At 43.1% G+C, this 24,992-nt stretch overlaps 1 protein-coding gene across 1 annotated transcript in view; it reads right to left on the reverse strand.

The window, feature by feature from the left end:
• The window catches only part of SGCD (sarcoglycan delta), a 339,305-nt gene that overhangs the window by 75,091 nt on the left and 239,222 nt on the right, over positions 1 to 24,992 (reverse strand). The window contains exon 6 of the mRNA XM_054568124.1: positions 76 to 148. Coding sequence (XP_054424099.1) covers positions 76 to 148 — 73 coding nt within the window. The remainder of the gene's footprint in view (positions 1 to 75; positions 149 to 24,992) is intronic.

The following is a 24,992-nucleotide window of genomic DNA, read 5'->3' on the forward strand; positions in this document are numbered from 1 at the left end:
GATTCAAAATGCATCATCAGCCAGTTGCACAGAAAAAACAAATAGCCATTAATCAATGCAAAGTCAAAGGCTTACCTTAGTTCCTTGAAGGGGTCTGCCCTGACGTTAGGGGTCTCTATAGACTTAGGGAACACTGTGCCCTCTGCTCCTGTAAACAAAAGTAAAAAGCAGACAAGAGGTTGGAGACTGACGGGCATGCCACCTGGGGGAACAATCAGCTAAATGCAGTGAATCCTTTACCAACCCAATATACACATATTTTGCCCCTGGCTTCAGGACTCCCTAATAGGAACACATTGAATCAACTCATGCAAACAGCCTTTGAAAATAGAAGGAATTTCTTCTGAAAGTGTTCCTGCTGAGATCAGGGTGGGGCCAGAGGGCAAATTCTATATTGGCTTAAAACAACAACAACAACAACAAAAGAATGCCTAGAATTGACTCTGACTCTGACCTCTCATGAACTCTAAAAGTCACCAAACTGGAAATGTTCGAAAAAACAGCAGCTGAAGGCCTCTTATTGCACTCACAGCGCAGATCAGAAGACACACAACATTTAAGCAGAGGTAGAAATTGGAGATGGTAGAAAACACTGTTAAGGCTGTAAGATATTTGCCTGACGACAGTGAAGCAGAAGTAAAGAAAGTTGTACATTATTTCCCTGAAACGTTACACACAACACTATGCGAGATCATTTGAAGTTCAGCGCTTTTACACTTTGATTATTAACATTGATCCTCAACCCAGTCTAGACATTTAGCAGTTGACTTTGCTATGAGCTTTTATCTTCACAGCTTGTCAACACCAGCTAAACCTTCCTAGCCATAAAGATTGTGATTATTTGATTTGTCTGCTCCCAAAGTGTTTTCAAATCATTTAAGCCTCAGTTTATCACAGACCATTGCACTGGATATTAGTTTTTCATTTAAACTTAGCTAGGCAATAATATCCTGTATACTTTGATGTAAAGGTGTTTATTTTTATACATTTGGTATAGTTCTTTAATGCTGTAAGAGGGGGCAGAATAATATCTTGCATTCATGGGTGAATTTCTAGAATCCTCTTGCATTGTTTTAATGTCTAAAAATCTCCTCCATTAACCACTGTTATTCCAAATCCAGATTTATCCTGACATACTGACGAGTCTAGGACGATGAATTGGTTTCTTTATTTTTGTAGCTTCTACAGAAGTATGTAATCTTTATGATATGAGTAGAAGATTATTGCAAGTAAAATAAAAAAATGCCTTGACTTAACATTATATATTATCATTAAAATAATATCCTGGTGAACAATAACTATTATTCTAAGCGAATATTTTGTGTGACTACCACATGCTAGACAGCATAATGTATATTTCACCCACAATAGCTCATTTTATATCCTTCAATATCCAATAATACTTTCAGCTGCAGGAGGCAGAGAGACATTTAGTGTGAGGACATCTGAGACCTTTCTCTGCCTGCAGACACTTTTCAAGATCCCAAACCACATCATTTCAAACATAATAGAATGTACCCATAGCCCCATTAAAATACAACATTTTTTGATGTAAATTTCTTACTGACGTTCATTGTTTTATTATGCATATGTTGTTTATTTTGCTCGTGTGGTTTAAACTTTATTGTATTCTTTATGGCTGCGATGGTTTGTCTTATAGGTCTACTGGACTGGATCACAGGGTGCCCAGATTTCTGGCTGACCATTATTTCTGGTTTGCGGATGGGATTAGCATCTGAACTGCTGGACCCGAAAGCAGTTTGCCCTCCAATGTGAGAGGCACCGTCCTGCTGAGTGGACTGAATAGAACAAAAAAGTGGAGGAAGGAAGAGTTTTGCCCTTCCTGCCTGACTGCTTGAGCTGGGACGTCTGTCTTCTGCTCTCACTGCTCCTAGGTCTCAGGCGTCACACCTGGGCTGGTCTCTACAACACCAGCTCCCCCGGTACTCGGGCGTTTGGACTCAGACTTCACTATGCTACCAGCCTTTCTAGGTCTCCAATTACAGGCAGCAGATTATGGGGCTTCTCAACCTCGGTAATTGCGTGAGCCAGTTTCTCATAATAAATCTCTTCCTATGTATAGGTCTTATTGGCTCAGTTTCTCTGGAGAACCCTAATACAACTGCTGTGTAAGAATGGGCTGGGTTATAGATGACAGTGTAGCTTTTGTTACATGGGTATGGAATTTGGGTGTGCAGAGTATGCATTCCCCACTGCCTACATCTTTGAGATCCTTTGAACCACACTGAGGCCAAAGGCATTGTAGAGGCTGCCCAGTGGATGAGAGAGGCCTGCAGAAGTCACAGGACAGTGAGTGACACATTGGGATGTGGCTCTAGGCTGTCTGACACCCAAGAGCATGCCCTTAGCCACCCCTCAGTACCAACTCCAATCTGTTATCGAACAACTCCATCTGTTACTACTGCAGTTAACAGGGATGACTTCCCTTTGACATCCTTACAGATATTTTGTTCTTAAGTCATTTGAACCCTATTTAAAAGCAATATAATTAAAAGGAGCAATTATATATCTCAGGGAAGGACACGTTATTTCTTTGTTTATATTGTCTATACTCTTCAGTCCCAATTCAAATCTCCCCTCCCTCTACCAAGAAGCCTATGAAAACGTCACTATAGAGAGCATTACCGCTTTTCAGATCAGCCGTGACGGTCTGTCTGACCAGTATGGCAATTAGTCCCGCCCAGCGACAGCCTTTGTCATTTGAACTCTTACTAGAATGCTGTCAAGCTTAATGTTTCTCCTGTCTCATGTCCACTCCTATCATCCTTTCACAAGGCCTTTGTCACTGAGGAATACTTATTTTGCAACTTTTGACTATGCCAAGTATATGCATGCCGTAGAACACATACTACATTTATTCTGACCAATTATCTAAAAATGAGGGATGACATATTTTTATGTGAAGTGAATCTCAAAAGCCTGGGGCGTTTTCTTTATCCCATCCAGAATTTGTGCTGAGCCTGTTACTTCCTTTGTCAGATCCAATGACAAACCCTCATCTGCGACCTTCCTTCTTACCGTGGGCCACACCAAGCTCCCTAAGGAGGGACTTGACTGCGGCTGGAGGCCCCTGGCTCAGCCACCCTTCTAAAGCAATTCCAAGAGGAGAAAAAGGTCACAATAAAGCAACCCGGCACACTGCAGGTGCTCACTCTGCGTCTGTGGAAAGAATATGCTCTTCTCTGAACACCTGGTCATGGGTCCTCAGCTTTCTGCGATCGCATTCGCTGTGCTCCTGGCTGGAACTGTGCCCTGTCCTCTGCCATATTCCCAATGTCTAGCACAGTGTAGGTGTTCAACAGATAATCTGTAAGATGACCACACAACTCATTTGGCACTGAGCACATGCTACCTGGGATTTTCATTTGCCTTGTAGACATTCGTTTAACCTCTTCAACTAGGTCTTAGGCTCTGTGCGGCCATGGACAAGGTCAATAGAGGATACGGTCACTTCAATTGTAGGTTCCCAAGGCTTCTACTGGACTCATTTCCAATTGTTACCGCTATTTCTATAAGAGTACTAAGTTATTGTTATAAATAAATAAACGTGTACATTTTAAATGTATGCCTAAAAATCACAACCTAACACATTTTAACTACCTTTAAAATAAAAGAGAAGGCTCATAAAAAAAAAATGCTACGTGGCTAAATATGTATAGCTCTAAAGTAGAATGACATCAAAAGGCTGTGGTCTCTTTCTTAGACCAAGGAAGCTGCTTATCTTATAATAGTGGACTGGGGCTAAAAACATGTGAGGCTCATGGTCACATGGCCAGTGAGTGCTAGAGTCGAGTGTCACATCTTACTAACGAACCCACTTTCAGCGTTAGCCACTGAGCCCCAGTGCCTTGCTTTCTCAATTCCTGGCCACTGTGGCACTTGCTAAATGGCAAACCAGCAAAAACCAGAGGGACAGGGCTCTGACAGGTAGAGGAGGTGGGTGACTGACAGACTGGACACGCAATGGAAACGAATGGCGAGAGGCTCATGCTGTCCTAGTGTCCGTCGTCCAACCAGGTGCCCTTTGATTTTGTTTCTGCTGCATTTTGGCCACAGGGGAACACGGGCCCCACGCATAGTGAAGGAGAGGCTCGCAGATGGCTCTCTCAGGGAAAGGTTATCAAAATCTCTCATTAGCCAAGTGACCTTGGGCATGAAACCCAATCTCTCTGATGCTCAGTTTCCTTCACTAAACAAGGGATATTGATAGTACCCCCCTCTCCAGGGGCCCTGAACAAGATCTCTGGCATGTAGCAATCAGCAGATGATAGGTAATAAAATACTACTACTACTGCCAAAATGTTTAGGAACGCTAATTATTCTATCTCTTTTCAGGTCCTCTATGACTCTTTAAGAAATAACACTTTTGGGGGAGTTAACGTAATCTTTTTAAAAAAAACATGTATTTTATTGATTATACTACTAGTTGTCCCATTTTTTCCCTCCCTTTTATTCCCCTCTACCCTGCACGGCTCAGGGAACAAGCAGCATACATAGTAGGTACAAAATAGGCAGGGGGAGGTTAAGGACAGTGTAGGAAATGGAGGAAGTGAAGAACTCAGGTGTATGTACAGCCCATGGACATGAACTAAGGGGGAGACTCCTGGGGGCTGCAGAAATAACATTTTTAAAGCACTATGAAGTAGAAACTATCAAAATTGCTTTTGTTTGATCATTGGAATAACTCTATGAGATAGAGACTATCAATATCTATTATTATGAATGTGGACTCTGAGACTCAGAGCAGCCAGGAGTTTTCCTATGGTCACACAGCAAAGAGGGGGAGCCAGGACTTGAACTCTATTTCAGCTCTGGAACAGATGCCCTTGACCACTATGCCACACTGTTTTGCAGCTGATTAAGTTACTCTCTACTTGCTCATCTTTTTATGAGATACGGACAAATACCAGAATGTTCATACTCTCAAGTAATACTTGCTAAGTCCCCCATTACCCCTCTTCTAAAAACAATTCCCAGGTACAATGAGATAAGTTAATAACACTTTTCAAAAAGACCATTTCTTTCCAAGTATTATCAGGTTTCTGATTTTTACACCATTTTTCACTTTCCCAGAAACTGCAGGGTGAACAACCATCCATCAGAATGAATTCCCCCATCCCATCCTCTATCCATTCTTGGATAATAAATTATTCTCAATTTTATTATTTCAAAAGGTTTCTATCAAAGCCATACCTACTGATTCCTCCTTTTGACACAATATAATTTACTAGCAATAAATGTTCATAAACAGTTTGAGTGAAAAATCCATAAAGCCATTTCAGTTTTATTTTAAGTTCCATTGAATGTCCCTCAAAAGTGATTTCATCAATGTGTTTCCATTAGCTAGTTCTCTGCCCAATAACTTAATTCCACACAATCAATCAGGAACTTATAGAGCCTGTGACAGGCTCTATCTAAAGTGTTTTGAATCACCACAAAGATCAGCGCAATGGCTTTGCTTCCCCTGGTAGCACAGGCAGGGGGTAAACGCTTCAAAAAAAAAAAAAAATCTCAAATGCACTTTGTTGCCATGGTAACAAAAAAAGCCAGCTTCTTCTCTCTGGAAAGTGTACTCAAGTTTGAAGCTCGTATTAGTCCTGCTCTCCCCTGGAAGTGTCCTGGGTGTCAGGAGACCTGCGAGCCAGTGCTCTCTGTGATGCCTGGCATGTCCGATAACCGCTCTGGCCCTTGATTTTCCTTATTTCCTATAAGACGATGGCTGGGATCAGAAGTGTCAGAGTTCCATTGTTTCTTTCCCAGATCTAAAATGTCATAAGGTAACAATCTCACCAAAACAGACTACTGTCTTTAGCAACCTCCATTCCCTATCAGGAAAACAGAGAAACCCGGGAATATCAAAGGACATCACTAAAAAAACGTTCCCAGTGTTTAAGGAAGAAATAAGTGAAAGCAAACAAGTTTTTGTCAACTTTGAACTTCATTTAATTGGTACAAATAATCAACAGAGAAAAAAATCTCATAAGAGAGCAAATGGCAAAGAGCAAAATCCAGTGTAGATGAAGCTAACTATAAAAAGAACCACCACAAAAAACTTGTTCATTGCTTTTTAAAACTCCAAAAGTTGACCCCAGGGAATTCAATTTTATAAAAAAAAAATAGTAAACACTGAAGTGCCTGAATTTGTGCATGTTAAAAATAGCCACGAACTAAAATACTGAAAGAAAAATTTACATCTGCAGAATTTGGCACAGGAAAATTGGACTTGAGAGAAATTAAGACACAAAAGAAAAAATTACAATGATAGAAGTTATAATCAGTAAAAATTGGAGAAAAATTTATAATGAATCAAACCTTTATTGTACATGAATAACAATGATTTTAAGACACACCTCTAAAAAGTTCAGAAACGATATTAAGTGTGCTGTTTAGAAAATTGATTAAGGAATGAAATTAGCTTACTGGCGTTTGTTCGGGTAAATTCTTTCTTGATGAATATTCATTAATATTGGCATGAATATGATCAATGTTTTTGTATTAAGAAACACAGACTAAAAATTGTCTGTGGGTTTAAACAGTGGGCCCGAATTGTGCAACAGGTTTCAAATGCAGAGTTAAAATATCTGATGACCGATGTTCGAAGTCAAAATGCCTGAAGTTTCCTAATTCCTGTTGCTTGGGTAGACAGAGCCTGAATGACAGCCCTTGATAACAACCATATTTTACTCCGTAAGATAAGAATGTATTCCTGTACCAATATTAAATTATAAATAAAAAAAGAGATGTCAATCTAAGAACTGGTGATAAGCAAATGGCAGAAGGAAGATTTGATTTCCTGAAATATCAGAGAACTGAGAAACTAGAGACTGGTTTTTAGTACTGATTTTGCATAAGCTCATTATGTGACTTTTGGCAGTTTGCCTCTTAACCTCATTTCCCCCACTTACTACAACAAGTCGGGTTGGGGACTAGACAGCCTGCAAGGCCTCCAGCCCTGTTCTTTGCAGTACTCCACTGACCTGGCTGGGTGACCAGGAGAGGAGCAAGGGACACCTGCTAAACTGGTGTTCGAGTTATTTAAGAAATACGGATCCAGCAGGGGGCTCTAGAGGTGAGCCAGAGGGATGCGGAGCTCAGTCTAGCACAGAGTGGTATATACACTCCAAGAGCGTATATAACTAGTTTAAATAATGAGGAATAACCTCACAAGGAAAAGTATACCTTAGTCACAAATGGTGATTCAGGCCTGAAAGGAAAATCAAAGATGTCTTTGAAAGTATAAAACTTGGAGTTATCACCTGGTCTGGCTGGAAGTTTCCCTGGAGAAGTGGAGTGTTGCTGACATTAGTTAGGAACAAGCCAGTTAATAGTGGGACATAAGAGCAGAAAACGGTTGGGAAGTTGAAGTTAATGAAGACCCGTGTGGCAAGACCACGTTCATCAAGGGCAAGCAGAATGGGTGAGGCTAGAGAAAAGTTGGCCCAAGCAATACAAAGCCTTGCAGGCCACGGCCAAGGTTGTAAGCAGGGGTCTGACTTAAGCAAATCGGCGTTTTTCAAAGATCACTGGTGCCGTGTGTGATGGTCTGCATGGGTGTCTCCCTCCAGAAGTCATATGTTGAAACTGTAACCTTCCATAGAACCCAACTACGCCGGCACCCTGCCTCTGGCCTCCAGGCCATGAGAAAGAAATTTCTGATATTTTTTAAAATTTTATTTATTTATTTTTGGAAAGGGAAAGAGAAAGGGAGCGAAACATCAATGTGTGGTTGCCTCTTGAGCACCCTCTACTGGGGACCTGGCCCGCAACCCAGGCATGTGCCCTGACTGGGAATTGAACTGGAGACCCTTGGGTTTGCAGGCTGGCCCTCAATCGACTGAGCCACACAGGCCAGGGCAGAGATTTCTGATGTTTAAACCACCCAGTGTATATTGTTACTCTGGCCTGGGCTGAGACACTGCATCATGGAATTGTGCAACAATGAGGTGCGGTGGGGCAGAGGTGGTGCTGAGACCGGGCCGTGAGGGTGGAGAAGAGCGGATGGTGCCGAAAATATTTAAGAGGACAGCCAACGGGACCCAGGGATGTGCTGGGTAAGAGGGAGCCTAATGGGTGACCCCAGGGCCCACGGGAAGAGCTGAAATTGGTGCCAAAGGCAAAATGATTAATGCTCAAGCTAGTGTGCCCATGGCTCGTGTGCTTGGCACAATTCCTTTACTTCAATAAAATCCTGTTGTTGTTGTTTTTTATATTCGGTATTTTAGTTGCAATTGAAATTGCCCTTACTTAATAAAAGAAGCTGCTCTGAATGCAATTGTATTTTTCTTATGAAGGTACAGGCGACATGACAAAGTAAAGCTAAATTAAGTCTCCTATAGTATATATAAGCAATGTGTTATTTAAAAAAAAAACAACTATGAATAATGTAGTAATTCCTTGAATAATAAACATTGATTCTGTGCAAGACAATTCTCTGGGTACTCCCAAGTTTTAGCTAAATACACATTCATATATCTCCAATTGTTTAAGAATCTAAGATACATGAGATACTGTTTTTGCCTCTGTGAGTCCAGGCTAGAGAACATGGTTACATTTTGATGTTTGAATATTATTTAAAGTCTAAGATTCATTCTCCTGAAAGCTAGTCTCCTCTACAGCATGCTCTCCATGGTAGATATAAAAGAATGAATTGTGGAAGAACTGATCACAGGAAATTCCTCAGTAACAGTGGTTTTACATTTAGGTCCTAACATGAACTTCTGACTTTCTCCTAATAGTAATATACACTAAAAAGTTCTTTTTAAGGAAGTGAGTTGGGTTATGTTTAACCAAGAATTTAAAATGAAATGTGTATCAGTGAAGTTGCAGAGTTTCCACAATTCCAGGATTAAGCACTTTGAGGGTGCCTGTCAGCCTCTGAAATGCTTCCCAGACTTGAACACTAGACGGACGCAAGACAGTAACCTGGGAGTGGAAAAAGTCACTTGAAGTAATTTAATCCTATTCTGTCTCTCTGCCTGCTGGTGGTATTTAACAATCTGCTAATGCAAAACATCTGTAGTCATTACAAGTTGTTTCCATGATATGTACCAAATATTTTCTTTTTAGGAATTAGGACAGATTCTCCTAACCTAAAAGGAAAGACAATTCATTCGTCAAATATTAAGGGAGGGCCTACTCCATAAACGAGTTTGTGGGGAAAATGGAACTTTCCTCTTTACAGACCACGAATTCATTAAAAAAATTAAAAAATATATAAAGTCTCTAGCCACTTCAAATACTGTAACATTCTTTGCCTGTAAATATTTAACAATTACCTACTATGTGCACAGCACAGTGCTAAGACAATATTCAGTCTATAGAGCTGATACATGGCCTCAGGGAGTTTTATTATAGTTAGACAGATTTAGAGAACACATTTAAATTTATTTTTAATAACTATTATAAATCATGAATTCTCAATGGGGATGATGTGGCTAAGGCTACAAAATTGGTTCTTGAAGGGGACAGCAAAAAAAATCTTGCTCTATTGATGTCTAAAGGACAGATACACAGGTAAGTAGGTATGTGTACCTCTGTGATACTAAAATTTCACTGGAGCAGAGTAATTAAAAAAGAATGTGAGCCTTGGCTGGTGTGGCTCCATGAACTGAGCGCTGGCCTGCAAACCGAAAGGTTCCTGGTTCGATTGCTGGTCAGGGCACATGCCTGGGTTGTGGGCCAGGTCCCCAGTTGGGGGCATGCGAGAGGCAAACAATTGTTTCTCTTGCACATTGTTGTTTCTCTCCCTCTTTTCTCCCTCCTTTCTCCTCTTTCTAAAAATAAATAAATAAAATCTTTTAAAAAAAGAGTGTGAAATAATTCCTTATAAGATCCATGTTACAAAAAGATTGAGAAACACTGAGGTAAACGCTATGAGGATTAGACAGCGGGCTGACGAGCATGGAGTAGGGGGCTTGCCCCAGCAACGGGAGGATCTGCCCTCTGGGGAAATGGTATTAATTGAGATCTGACCGAGGTGTTAGTCGGGCAAGGAGTTTAGGTGGAGAGGGGAGGAGAGGACACATCAGGAGGGAGGACATGTGGGAGCCGTGAGACAAGAGGCAGCCTGCCGCCTGTGAGGAGCAGGGAGACCAGTGTATCTGGGGCAGAAAGAGCAAGGTCGGCACGCAGTGAGATTGCTGAGGTAATCAGGGGCAAGTTCACGTTGAAATATGGAGGCCATGTTCAAGTTAGACAGAACTTTTTGAGAGCTATGGCTATATAGAAGGAATCTGATACCTTTATAATATTGCTATTATGCTGCACGAGTCAACCTATATCCAATATTTTTTTTACATAATAAAAATAAAGCCCTAACTTGTTTAAGCCACTGTTGGTTGGGCTGTCTGTTATTCCCAACCCAATTTAATTAATTGCAGTCAGCTACGGGACCTGATTACACTCTACAGAATGCACTACACGGGGTGGGGGTCAGGAGCAAATCCATCGAAATCAGTTTCAGTCGGCTAGTGAGAAATGATGATCCCCAAGCCACGGGTGTCCAACCTTTTGGCATCTTGGGGCCACACTGGAAGAAGAAGAGTTGTTTTGGGCCACACATTAAATATATTGTGAAATGTAATCACAAAAAATATCTGATAACGTTTTAAGTAAATTTACAATTTTGTGTTGGGCCACATTCATAGCCATCCTGGGCTGCATCTGGCCTGCGGGCCGCAGCTTGGACATCCCTGTGCCCTAGGCTAAAGGAATTATACTGAAAAAAAAAAGCGGGGTGGGGGGTAATTGTGAGAGTTATCAAGGAAGCAGAGTTGAAAGAACTAAATGGTGAATTTAATATAATGGGCGAGGAAGTAATGGATGTCTAGGTTTTGGTGAAGGAGGGGGGAGTCACACAAGTTCAACTTTGACTATGTTTAATTTAAGATATCTGTGGAGTTCCCAGATTGAGATATTTCTGTAGGCAACTGGATACACAGGTATACTGATCAAGGTAGAGTTCTAAATCACTGGTGTACAGAATCAGTGGAATACAGCTAGTCATAGAAACCAAAAGAACGGGTGATATGATATGATAAATGGTCACAGTGATATAAAAAGAGCCAAAGTCAAAATTCCAAGGGATTGTAACGTTTAAAATTTGGGTATGGGAGGATAAGCCATCAAAAGATACGGAAAAGAAGTGTCTAAAGAGTCAGGATAAAAAACCAAACCAAACCCAGGAATGGGGTTAACACAGGAAGCCAAAAATAGAAAGTAATTCCCCCAGGGGGGCAGGGTTACCTATGTTAATTGGCACTTAGAGGTAAGAATGAGATCTAAAATGTCCATGGCCCTTAGCAACACGGAAGCCACTTACAGCACAGCAGCCACTCTGGGCAGAGCTGAAGGCAGAATGAAGAGTGAGTGGAAAGGGAAAAAGTGGTTAGGGGAAGAGCCATCACTTCTTGACAGGAGAAATCTAGTGAGACAGCTGAGTGTTAGATATTGAATGTTAGGTACTGAAGACCGAGCCATGGTTAGTAAGCAAACTTGTATGGGTACTGGTTTGTTCTATGGGACAGGCTGGGTAGAGGCCCATGTGTTCAGCAGCCTGGATGCAGGCTTATTTGGGTTCGTAAGCCTGGGGACTTCGACAGACGTATACAATGTGAGTGTAACAAGTTTAGGATTGCATGGGAAGATTGTGAAAAGGAAAATGATATTGGGCAAGTTATTTAGGGTCTTCTAGACCCAGTTTCCAGCTTTGTGGAATGGAGATAATAACACTTCTCATAAAGCTATTGTGAAGATTGGAGAATTTATACTTTATATATATAATATTTTATATATTTTTTATATATAATGTAGTACTATGTGTACTTGGTACATCAAAGTGCTCAATAAATGATAGGTATTATTTACTATTATGGAATTGATGATATTGATTATAATGATAGAAGATAAGACCAGAAAGACAGAAGAATATCATTAAATATCTGAATGTTAATAATAGAGAAGAATAAAATAAGATGTGTTTCATTTTAACTTAACTGAACCAGCCATACCATCAAGGTGCACATTTTAAATACTTGTGTAGCATGTGCAACTGCAGGGTAATTTAAGATTCACGTATAAAAATATTCTGGCAAGACATGAAGAGACAAGTAGTTTAATTAAACAAACTCTACTCTAGAAACCAATAGACCAGAACTCATGCTCGGTGTATCATTAAGCTCAAAGTGGAAAAAATAAAAGGAATCAACCAAGCAGCAAGCAACCTCATTTCAGTTTCTTATGACTACATTATTTTTGATAGTAAATAAAACCACACAGTAACACAAATAATTTCAGCTCATTGGTTGTGTGTAACATTAATGGGACAAGGCAGCCGCTGAGTTAGGATGGTCTATGAACAGAGCATCAGCAACAAGCTGAGAAGGCTGCTTGACCTCAGCAGCAAGGGAGACTCCTTGGTTCTCAAAGATGAGGAAGTGCACTGTGTGTCCCTCGAATGAGATGAATGTGGCCCTCCACCCATTCTCCCCCCCAGGTCTCTGTGGAACAGGTGGCCAGACTCAGAGTCCAGGGAGGGAATGAACAGGGACAATGCGAACAAGTTAAGGAGAGCATGGGTTCTGCTGGCCTTCCACGAGGGAGTGAGGGCTACGTGGGAGCCCGAACATGCCGCTTCCTTAGCCGAGATCTCAGCTCTCAAGGGTCTCTCTCAGCGGGAGAGCAATCAAGACTCAGAGAGTCAATGGATGTGGGTGAGAGCGCAGAAAACACGTGCATGATTTTCAGGGTTTCTGGTCATTGAAAAAGTAGAACACTTTGCTCCTGGGGTTAAGCAGGTGGGGGGCATTGCCCTTCTATGGAGAAGGAAATTGAAACATTAATTGAGGACCATGGAGAAGCACTGTCTAAAAAATAATTGGAGGAACTTACAAAGTCATTTACAGGAGACGTAGGTGATGATGACTTGTAAAGGGAGAACCAGCAAGTGGAAATCTTAATAAAAGTGCTGAGTATCTCAAAGCATTAAAACACTTAAATGATTTACTTTCAGAATACAATCTTATTATGAAAGCAAGTCTCAAAACGAATACTTTACAGGTGACTGAAAGGGTCGCTTTGATGGTATGATTTTTACCTCCTCCAGTAACGTTATCCCTAGCATGGCCAGTATGTTATTTATCAACATTCATTCTCCCTGTCAACAAAATACCAGTACTGTTACATGAGAGCCAAGTGCCCACCTAAATGGTCACTTTACCAGATTCCCTAGAAGCTAGGGGTGACCACATGACACCAGTGTGTCTAATGAGACATAGGCAGAAGTCTACTGGGGAGGGGCACAGGGCAAACTTTTACGTCCTAATAGGAAGGTGCACGTGTGGCTGGTTCCACTCTTCTTTCGTCCTGCCTGAATATGAACGCAACACATGGGGCTGTGAGAGCCATCTTCTGACCATGAGACAAAGGTCAAGAAAATTCCAGATATGCCGATCTAACACCACTGAGCCACTAGCAACTGTCTCTCATGTGACTTCTTCTGGGAGGAAAACAAACTCTTACGTAGAATTTGCTTAGGCCACCTTGTGGGAATTTTGTTCCTCAGCCCTGCCTAAGTTTCTCTACTGTTCTTCCCAAGACCAAGGAGAAAGGAGCAAACTGATCACTTAAGAGGGTCGTTCTTAATGACCTAGAACCTTTCTGCCATACACCAAATGACCACAAGTTGAAAATCACTCCTCCTGTACCTTTATACTATACTGAAGTGTGTTTTTTCTTTTTATATCAAGTGCTGAGTAGGGCTGGGTTTTCCCACTTCTGGGACTTAACTCATAACATTCTCAGTCAGTAAGTTCTTTTCTTTCCTTTTCGGCACATCAAACCCTTGAAGGCCCAGCTCAAGTGCCACCTCCACAGTGAAGCCTTCCCTGGTCCTCTCAGTTATCCCTAACCGCTCCTTCCTTGGTGCATCCGGAGCACTTAGCTGCTGTCCTGGGCGAGCACTGGTTTCCTTCTGTCTTGGAAGATGGTTCCTTCAGCATGTTTTCCCTTCACCACCATGTGAGCTCCTTCAAGTCAAGGGCCATGTAATGGGCGTTTTTGTGCTTTTCTAAACAAGGGGTTGGACACAAACTTAGATGTTTTGAACTGAATTTCACACAAGCAGGGAAAGCTTCAGAATGAAAAAGAAGCTTCTGGAGGGGAGAGGTGTGAGCTGGTTTGCATTAGCTATACTACACTGTGAAAGCCTTCGAATTTTTTTTTGTCCAGGAAAGTAAATGGTTAAGCTCTAGCTCCGTGGTCTCGGGGTCTCGGTGGGACAGCCTGCTAACTGCAAGCTCTCTCATAACCTCTCCAATTTACTGCAGTCTGTGCAACGTCCCAGAGCTCACGTGGGAGCGGTTTCTTGTCTGGTTTACAACCTTTGATAAATTCTGTCTCCTACAATAGAAAGCCTGGCTTTTTAATGTGATACGATCAACCCACCCCTCTAGCGTTGTCTGTGGCTTGATAATTTCTTACAGTGTTTGTTTATATTTGTGCCCTCCATGTCTCCCCTCCATTGTAAGCAAGCAGCCAGGCCCTTTGCATATTCTTGATATTTGTTTGTTTCCATAAAGTAAAATATATTTTTTGTGGTGTATATTTTAAGGGTTTTGAGGAACACATACAGCCCTGTATCTACCACCATGAAGAAACAGCACAATTTTACTGCCCTGAAAGCTCCAGGTAGCCGTCCTCTCCCTCAAGCCCCAGCCCCTCCCGCTCTCAGGCCCTGTCTATAGTGGTGCCTTTCCTAGAACGCCATGTGGACAGAGTCACTCAGAGTTTTGGGTTTTGTTTCTTTCAATGAGCGACACGCATTTGAGTTTCATGATGGAAAGTTTCCAGTGGATCAAACGCAGAGTGGCCTGAAATAAACAGCTACCCCTGTCCTTTGTAAAGCTCCAACCCCAGTGGAGGGTAGGCTGGCTCTCCTTTGGGGGTTGGGGGGCGGGGAAGAGAATACTGCCTTGGAAGGGAGCCAAGGAGAGGGGTGGATTTTGCCCCTGGTTTAGAAGAACTGAGAGCGCTAAGGTCCTTTGAGGATGAATCCTCCCAAGGCAAGTGTCATACTCCCAGACGACACGGTGGTGTCATGTCAAAGAAGGCAGGGTCCTTGTCACAGGGGCCCACACCTGTGACAAATATTCCTAGGTCCTCTCTGGAATGTGGAAGTTGAGAGTCAACATACCTTAAACAGCCACACAGACAGGGAAAATGAAGACATCAGAAGTGATCCTTATGGACCAAGGACCAGCGGGCTTGCCCATATCCTCTTGGAAACACATATGCTTCCTTGATTCTTAAGCAACCCAGTAATGACAGAGACGGGATATCCTGCCAGACTAACGTGGCACCTCGGAGTCACAATTGGGGAATAAAAGTCATATGGATAGCTGACATCATTTTAGTGCTCACCATTTGCCCGGCATTTTTCTAAGCATGTCACATGGACTAACTAATTCTCACCACACCCCTACAGGGTATATATTATTATCTCCCAATTTTTAGGTGACAAAACTGAAGCCCAGAAAGGTTTCATAGAGAGCGCGTGTCGGAGCCAGGATCTGAACCCAGGCGAACCTAGCCGCAGAGCCCACACTCTTAACTCCCTGCCGAGCAATGCGCTGCTCCCGCCACTGTGAGCCTGGGAATTATGAGTCATACTCAGAAAACCTCCTCCGCCAGGAAAAGACCACCTGCAGGACTAATGTTGGGTTGCACACACACTACTCATGGCGGTGTCTCTGCTCAAGGGCGACTGTGTGGGCTGTTTGAATTTCTGAATTCCTACCTGGACGGTCAGACTTTTACTTGAGAATTGAAACTATGTGGCACAGGGGACAGTGTCAATGACTGACAGGTATTAGACAATAGCAACTACCATCTACTGAGAATCATGCCCAGTGCTTTCAGAGATACAGTCCCTTCATCTTCATGGAACCCTGAGTTGAGAAATACAAGGCTTGGGTAGGAAAAGTCACAACTACGTTAGTTACAGACCTGGGGTAAGAGCCTAGACAAACTCGTTCCCCAGCTCACAGCTTTAACCTTCAAACATAGACATGGGGCTGGAGGTCACATTAAAGTAGCACCTCAATGAGAAAATGATGGCAGAGCAGAGAAAAAAAGAGGTCACGTGGCCCCTGAGCAGCAGAGGGAAACCTCTGCGTTCTAGGAGTTTCCCCTCTGTAGATCCCATAATACAGGATCGAATGCAGATTAGCAGCCTTCAGGCAGCTTGGCCTCTTTGAATAGAAACTCTCTGCAGGGAGGTCTTCAGTGCACGGAGGTGGAGGTTTTCCAGTCCCCTTACTTTGCTACATTCAGCCCGAGCTGTGACGACTGTCACAGTACTGACCTCCCTTGCCCTCGGCCTCTGACATTTTGTAACTGGCATCAACTAGGATTAGACATGACAGCCATAGAGAAAACACAAGACAAAAAAAAAAAAAAAAAAAAAAAAAGGTTTATTTTCAATTCTGTCCATCATTGTAAATCTTTGAGATTCAGTGAGAAACAAAGTCTGAAGAAAGAACTTCAAAATAAGATGTTAAAGCTGCACGTGAGGCAAAAGGAAGACGCTGAACAGTGGCAATGTCTATACCTGTTCAACATTCTTTCACTCTCCCTTCCTTTCTAGAGCCATTGCTTGGTTGGGGAAACCCACTGGGGCTGAGAACCGCATGTCCATACCCCACACCCCACAAACAGACAGCAGGGAACGTGACTCAGGCTGGCCAATCAGAATATCCAGGTCCCCAGAAACAGTGTTTGCTCTAAGAGCATGGGACCTAAGCACAGCCAATCAGCTCTTTTCAAGGGCTGCTGTGGCCGTCCGGACAAGGTTGTCCCTGTCTCTCTCCTTCTGAGATGATGTTCACTAAGGATCTGCCTGAAGGAAACCTGTGCAGGGGCAGAGATGTTAAAAGCACCAGAGTTTGCCGGATCTGGAATTCTCAAATAAATGAGTGATCTAGGTCCCATCCTCTTTGAATTTTTCTTCTTCTTTGCCCACTTAGTTTTGCTTTCTGTCACTTACAATTGGAAGCACTCTGAATAATGCATTATTTTCCTTGTGGGCTGGAGGAGTCTACCTCATGACTGTCTGTTTCTAACACTCCATATCTCTGAAGCAAGGAGAACTGTTCTCCGAAGCCCACAAATAAGTCTGTCTTTTGAGAGAGATCATTATTTCTACACAACTCTATGTAAGACATCTGTTCAATACAAAAGGGAAACCCACAAGGCATTAGAGCCAGTCAACTTTCATGACCAGACAAGAGCGGTGACAGCGAGTATGCTCAGAAGTGTCCTTCTGGTCTCAATACCTGCAAGACACCTTTGAGGGCATTTAGCAATTTAGCATGTTTCTCTCTAATCTTCCCCCCAAACCCATCTAACAAGTCAGTGCCAAGCATAGTGGGTAAGCTTTTTATAGCTTTTTCATCTATCTGGTGCCAATGTCACACAGTAAGGGAAAAAAAAAAAAAAACCCAGTGTCTATAAGGCTTGAATTATTCAGTGCTGAAGAGTATGTTCTTAGATATTGAACTGATTATCTTTTAAATTAAAAAAAAATGGCAAGTGTCAAAACCCAAATCTGCCGAGCTTCATAGCTTGATTTGGGTATTTGCTAAGTGTATCAGGTGCTGCTTTGTCAATCCAAGTGACAGTTAATCGATACTAATTTGATGAGAGTTGATTCTTCCTTTTCCCTTAACAGGATTAAGGTATGCCATCTATGAATATATTTTATCCCAGGCTATAAATCCATATGCTTTAATATAAATGCATTAGCATCTCTTTTTAAATGGAATACACTGTGTATACAAGGAAATAAAGATGAATTACCAGGTTGTCTTGAAAAATGTCTTTCTAATCCATTATGAAAAGTGTTGCAGCTTTCAAGGCAGTAGTAAGTAGATCAGCCATTTTGCACTATTTAAAATTTGATCTATGCCTCAGTCTCTGGGGAGACCTATTAAGTTAATGCTCAGAATATCTTATGATCATATTGCCCTTCTTGGGCTAGGATTTTTCATTCACATTTTCCTGCTTGTTAGTTTGTCTATACATTTATTTCTCCTTTCAGTCAGTATTTCTTTAGTGCCTGCTATGGGTTAGGCAATGCCCTAGGTATCAGAGATAGAATGGTGAACAACAATATAATATCAACAGACCTGCAATTTGCCCTAATATTTTCCAATTTGTCCACAGCCAACTGGGCCAATACACATCTAGAGCCGAGCCTTCCTATCCTGGACCATCTCAGATTGCTGGGTTGAAGCAACAGTGAAAATCTTTGACTATCACTTTCCAGTTTGTGGGGATTTTCATACGTACTTTTTAATTCTCATACATACCTATATGAAGGGTGCAGGGGAGAAGCGAATATGTGACTCATTCAAGGTTGAGCATCTAACAAGTCCAGGACTATGCCTTACATATAATACCTGATGGCTATGATAGTATCTGCCTCAAAAGTTGTTGTAAAGCTTCAATGGGTGAACACAGGCACTCGGAACAGTGCCTGGCACACAGAAACAGTGCAGTAAATGTCAGTTGTGATGATGACAGTTTTGTTTAGAAACAGACATAATCCCCTGCCAATTTTCCTGTCCCTGCATGTGTTGGTCCATCCATTGGTCCATGTATTTCCCATCCATCCATCACTGATAATGTTGTTTGGGTACTACAAAAGATGCTAAAGATTCAGTGTGGAGCAAGCCCAGGCTTTCATACTTCTCACAGTCTAGGGAAAGACTTTCAGTCTTTGGAATTTGTATTTGGTATCAGACTTCACAGACTGAATGATGAAAAAGTAGCAGAACCGTAGCCCAGATCCTGGATTGGCACACCACAGACTGCGTGGCAAACCTATCCTACCACCTGTTTTTGTAAATAAAGTTTTATTAGACCACAGCTATACAATTTGATTATATAGTGTCTGTGGCTGCTTTCCCTATAATGGCAGAGTTGATGGTTGTGACAGAGATTCTGTGGTCCACAAAGCTAACACACTTAGTCTCTGGCTTTTAATGAATAATTTCCTTCTAAATACTATGGGCTATTTTCAACATAAACTTGTTTCCTTTTTTAAAAATTTTATTTATTTATTTTTAGAGAGGGGAAGAGAGGGAGAAAGAGAGGGAGAGAAACATCAATGTGTGGTTGCATTTCATGTGCCCCCTGCTGGGGACCTGGCCTGCAACCCAGGCATGTGCCCTACACTGGGAATCAAACTGGCGACCCTTTGGTTCACAGGCTGGCACTCAAACTATTGAGCCACACCAGCCAGGGCTCTCTGGCTCTTTATCACAAAAAGCTGGATTGTTACAGCTTTGAATTCTCTTAGCTGCTCTACCTTATCTAGCCCCTTGGAATTTAAGAAATGAAAGGTTATGGTTTGCCTTTATGAGGAGTTAGAATTTTTTTTCTTTTTTAAGTACTATTTTGCATGACAACTTTAAAAAACTGCTTTAACTGTTGGCTTATAGGAGTGTTCAAGAGTCTAACGGGAACTATGATTGACTCTAACCTCAACACAGGCACCTTCCTGCATTATGTTACTTAATCACTGTAACGATATACACATTAGACACTATTATTATCTCTGTTTGCAGATGAGAAAACCGAGATTCTATGAGAGGTAATTAATTTTTAAAGTGGTAATAGTTAACTTATTGAGAAGCCAGTATATCTTGGGAACTGTAGTAAGCTTTACGCGATTTGTCTTACCCAATTCCCACAGCGACTATCTAGGAAAGCAGTACTAACACTCCTCATTCTGCACTGCGCGCTGAAGACTCAGCAAGGCTGGTGACTGGCTTGTGACCCTGCCTCAAGTACGGGGGGACTCCAGGCCTTGATCCTGAATCCTGGCTGAGGCGTAGAAGGCGACTCCCACTAAAGCCTACATCCTGTGGTTCTTTCACAAGGACACTCATCTCCCGTTCTGTCTCCCCGTGGATCAAAGTGGTGTCTGAACGCAGCTTCCTCACTGGAGAAACCACTTTGGAATATTCTAGTTGCCTCGTTCTGCGGTTTGATAATTAAAATGGTAAAAGGAAAAGACAGCAGCTGTCATGATGGAGGCTTCTGCTCAAATGTAAATCAGCTTTAAGTTCTCAAGGATGCTTGATCCCAATAATTTCTTTACTATCTCTTATTTGTAAAAGGAAGCCTAGTCCTAGTTCTAATCCGAAATAGAAGATAATTATTGGAACTCTTACACATGAAGAAATGTAATCACTAAATCAGGGGCCCCCAACCCCTGGGCCACAGATGGGTATTGGTCTGGGCCTGTTAGGAACCGGGCTGCACAGCAGGAGGTGAGCTTGAATGTAATGCACTTCAACCATCTCAGTCTGTGGAAAAATCATCTCCCATGAGATCGGTCCCTGGTGCACAAAAGGTTGGAGACCACTGCTCTGAACGAGAAGCTACCAATGGGTTGCTGAAGTTGGCTAAAGACAGTCCCAAGAGATACACTTTACATCTTAAAATTCCAAAGTATCTCCATACCCTGTGTTTTGTTAACCGAACAAGCCTCTTATGACTCTTAATCTGCGTAGGGGATGAAATACATAGTGCACATTTTGGTTCTATACTTTACCAAGCACCGACATGGCTTGAATTTACAGTAGTGTACATACTAGAACCTGGGTCTTTTACCTCACTGCCTAGTTTTTGCTGCTACACATTGTAGAATACGTTAATATTGTTAATATGTTCAAACACTGGGGCTCTCATCTTCGATTTTCCACCACACTTACTGTGTGATTCTAAGTCTTTTGACTGTTCAGGGCTTGGTCTCTCTACCTGAGAAATGGGCACAATCCACTGGCCAATATACGGCTCAGGTTTATCACGAAGACCAAATTAGAGGTGAATGAACTTTTAAACCTGTGCAGTAAAATACAAATGCTAGTGACCAATGGTGCCACTCTGGGAATCTCCCTGGATCAAATAAAGACTCCCCTCTTCATCTTTAAAAACTGCCCTCTTTAGAAGCAGATCCCTTGAAAGACAGGTTAGGAAACTAAATATGATTAATTTAAGAGTAAAAGCAAGACTTCCAGCTGGGTCTGCTAAACTACTTCTAGGTATGTTCTCATGGCACCCTAGCAGCCCCACTCCGAGGTCTGTTTTTAGGGACGCTGGACACTAGCAAATCAATAAACCGAGTTTCATTTTGTTCTAGCAATGCAAAAATTCCTTCCAGATTTTCATGACAAATAGAAACAGCTCAAGGAGAAGGCTCACAAAATTATGGGAGCTGACACCCCCCACCCCTGATCCATTAGAGCAAAGCACTCTCAGGTACCCAGGGACCCCACAGAAATCACGCTCTTACTGGGCAAATGATCCTACCTCGAGGACTCATTTCAGGATTGGGCCACATTAGCCTTAAAGGAGGTAAAGGAAATGTCACTGATTTTGGCACAACTCAGAATTTTAAAGAAATAATTCCAACTATGAGATCATTCCTGGGTCACTGCAGTGGTCTCCAAGGAGCGCTTCTAACACCTAACACACATCTCGGCATTCGCCATTTTCAATGCCTGGCATGACGGGGCAGCCTATCCTTTGTCCCAATAAGAGGATTTTGTAACAGAGGAAACAATGTAGGATCCCAGGGGAAAGGGGTGTGGGGGAAACATGAACAACAAACAAGGTACTAAATGTGAAAGGTACAAAGCAGTGCTAAGGTCATGGGAGGTGTTCAACAAATGTCAGCAATGTCATAAATGACCTTTAAGGTCTATTTCAACTACAGGATTACATAAATAAGGGAATGGATAGCCATCCTCTATGGTAGGCATCGTTTTTGCTGTATCAAGGAAGGGAACTTCCCACTGGGAATGTCTTGCCCAGGATGCTACATTCTTTACATCACAGACAGAAGTAGGCCAGCAAACTGCTTTGAATGGGTAACGGATTCAGACCTCTACCTGTGTCTCTTCTGTTTGCTCCATTCCAAGTAGCTGTCTCCTGCCGAACTCCTATCTTGAGCTCTTTGCTTCTTCTATCACTACTTTGGAGCCAAGCCTTGAGCTAGAGAAACAGCAGGGTCACCCCGTACCAGTGGCTACACTTAATTATGTACCTGCTGTGTATGTGGCCTGACACTGGGCACCATGAAGTGGGTAAGAATGTAATCTTCAGCCTGAAGAAATCAGAAAGGAGGCACAGCCTTCCCAGTGGATGGGGGGGTGGGGGGGTGGGGGTGGGGAACAGAACCAGGCATGCATGAGTTTCTTTACAGTGGGATTTCACTTAGGGTCCTGTACACCTTGCCTCTGGTCCAGGGCTTCTCAAACTCAGTATTAACATTCGGGGCCAAATAATTCTTTGTTGTGGGGGTGTCTTGTGCATTGGACGATGTTGAGCAGCATCCCCGACCTCTACCTATTAGATGCCAGTGGCAACCCCTCCCAAGTTGTGACAATCAAAGATATCCTTAGACAGTCTCAAGTATCCCTTGGGGGACAAAACTGCCCATGTTGAGAACCATCTTCTGGGTCTACTGTGTTGTAATGTCCGCCCCCTACCATCTCCAGACTAATCCCACCCTCAGAGTTTAATGCTAGAGCTCCACGTGAAACAAGAGGTCCTTTTATGAGGCCTGTGATATTAAACATGAAATGATACAGACATATGTCAGGGTTTGGAATTGTTTTCTATTGTTACATTCTCCCTGAATCTTCAGGCTATCATAGAGTTTGTACATAATAAGAAGTGCTCCCTAGTCGCTTATATTAGGACAGGTGGCCTCCCTTCAGGACAACAGACACCAAGGATTCATGGATAGAATTCAGTGGACCGGTGAACTTCGAAGGGGCAGATTTCACATCACTATGTTCACTCATCTTCTGAAATCTAGTACGTCCTCTGATGAGAGTGTAGAACACGGTCTGCAGTAATTATGGGGACACTGGCGCCAAAGGAAATCCTAGATCACCTCCTATCAGAGGTGGGTTGTTGCATATGTTTCAAAATATCATTCACACTCAACTACAACTAGATATGTTTAGTGTTTATAACAGAGAAAGACATTATTATATCACAAAGTTGTTTTTTTAAAATATGTTGGTAACTGTATGCCATTGGTTTTCTTTGGTAATCTTGGGCACTTGGTACAATGGGTAAAAAATGTAATTCTGAGAAGGGGTCCACAGTCTCCATGGGCCTGACAAAGGGGTCTGTGGCAAGAAAAAAAAAAGAGAACCCCTGCGTTAGAATGGCCACCTGCATACACACCAGGCAAGTGGTGAGAGGTCACAGCCGCTCCCTTAGAACTGTCTGCATCCTTTCCGGTTGCGCCAGGGGCCAGGCGGGGGGGCGGGGGGGCAGTTGTGGACCACACTCACAGCAGGGGACTGTTGTGAGTGTGGTCCACAACCGCCCCCTGCCCCCCCCCCCCCGCACGCCTGGCCCTCTGTTAGTGAGAGGTGGGGTGGCTGCCGCGGGGAGGGGCAGGGCAGGGCGGGAGGCAGAAGCACACTCCAGCTGTGCGAGCTGCTCCACCTCGTGCACTTCAGTCTCTTCATCTCTAAGACGGAAGTGGGACACTGCTTTTCCTTTTTCTTTCCCCATCCTGAGCGCCTTTAAGGATGATTCTGAGAATCAAGTAAGTTGACAACAGGAAAATGTGCAAGTATTCTGAGCTAATTAAACACTACTCTGCAGAAGGCGATGATACACTGTTTTCTAGGCTTTCGTCCGTTCCTGTGCATTAGCCTATTTGTGATCTGTGGTAGCACAGACATTCCTCCAAGCCGGCTTTTCGTGCTCTATGAAGGGTCAGCCTTAGAACCACAGAAGACGAGGAGGGCAGGAGGGCAGGAGGGAGATGGGGAGAGAACGGGGAAAGCGATCATTTTAAGAACCAGTCTGTTCCACTCCGATCCCATAATTCATTTTTTATCCCTCAACTGTTCAGGTGACAGGACTAAGGCTTTAAACTGAAGTTTAGTTACCAGACGATAGCACAACAGTAAGAGCGGATTCTGAGGGTGCCCCCTTCCAGAGGGGGCAGCTCCCCCGCCCCCACCCAGTGAAGTCCTTCCAGGGCTAACAGATCTCCACCTCTCAGTGAAGGCCTCTCCTTGGAACTCCCCTGGCCCCCAAGCTCTGGGCCTCTTTGAGGGCGCTCAGCCTAGCACAGGAGTTCCTCCGGTACATTTCTCACATCTCATACTCCAGCTTAAATTCCTGAAGGCAGGGAGAGGTCACACCTTATAAATCCAAGGCCCTGGCACCTTCCCTTGGTTCACCAAAAACCTGTGGTTGGAATTTGCTGAGGAGAAACACTCCCTGAGTCCTGGGCAGGAGAGTTAGGACAAGGAGCTCCCCGAGGCCCTCCTGCAGGGGGGCCCTCAGTAAACATGCTGAGCTGCAGCGTCCCCAGTAACCGGTCAGCTGCACAGACAGGAAGCGGAGAGGGAAAGCCATTTTCCTTGGCCGCTGAGGTGCCCTTAACGGCCAAAGAAGAGAAGCACATTCCCTTTTCCCACAACTCATAGGTACCTGCACATTGATTTCAAATCAGCTCTCTCCTGTGTTTAGTTAAATGCATCCTCTTCTTTCCCAAGCTTACGATACCAGTGCTTTAAATGTGCTCTGACCTACAATCAGCTCCCGTCAATGGGAAGAACAGTGTCCAGCATTCGGAACTCACTGGCCAACCGGGATGGTCCTGCCCTCCCTCATAGGCTCGGGCTGCTTCCTTGGTGCTGAAAGTAACAGAGGCCAAGGTGAGCCACCTGTGAGTGCAGCCAGGCTAGTAAAGTGGCTGCCTGGCTTTCTTTCTGGAATGTCTCTCATGGGCACATCTGGTCCCACGATTAGCGGATTTGTCCAACCCACTCACTGACCTCATTTGTCCTCATGGGTCAGCTCTTGTCATTCCCGAGTTTGAAGCCCTTCAATGTCTCTGCATTACCCTTAAGTCTAAACACATTAAC

Source organism: Pteronotus mesoamericanus, unplaced genomic scaffold (assembly GCF_021234165.1).
Source record: "Pteronotus mesoamericanus isolate MK-2021 breed Mesoamerican mustached bat unplaced genomic scaffold, CSHL_Meso_final contig_2, whole genome shotgun sequence".
Classification (NCBI taxonomy): domain Eukaryota; kingdom Metazoa; phylum Chordata; class Mammalia; order Chiroptera; family Mormoopidae; genus Pteronotus; species Pteronotus mesoamericanus.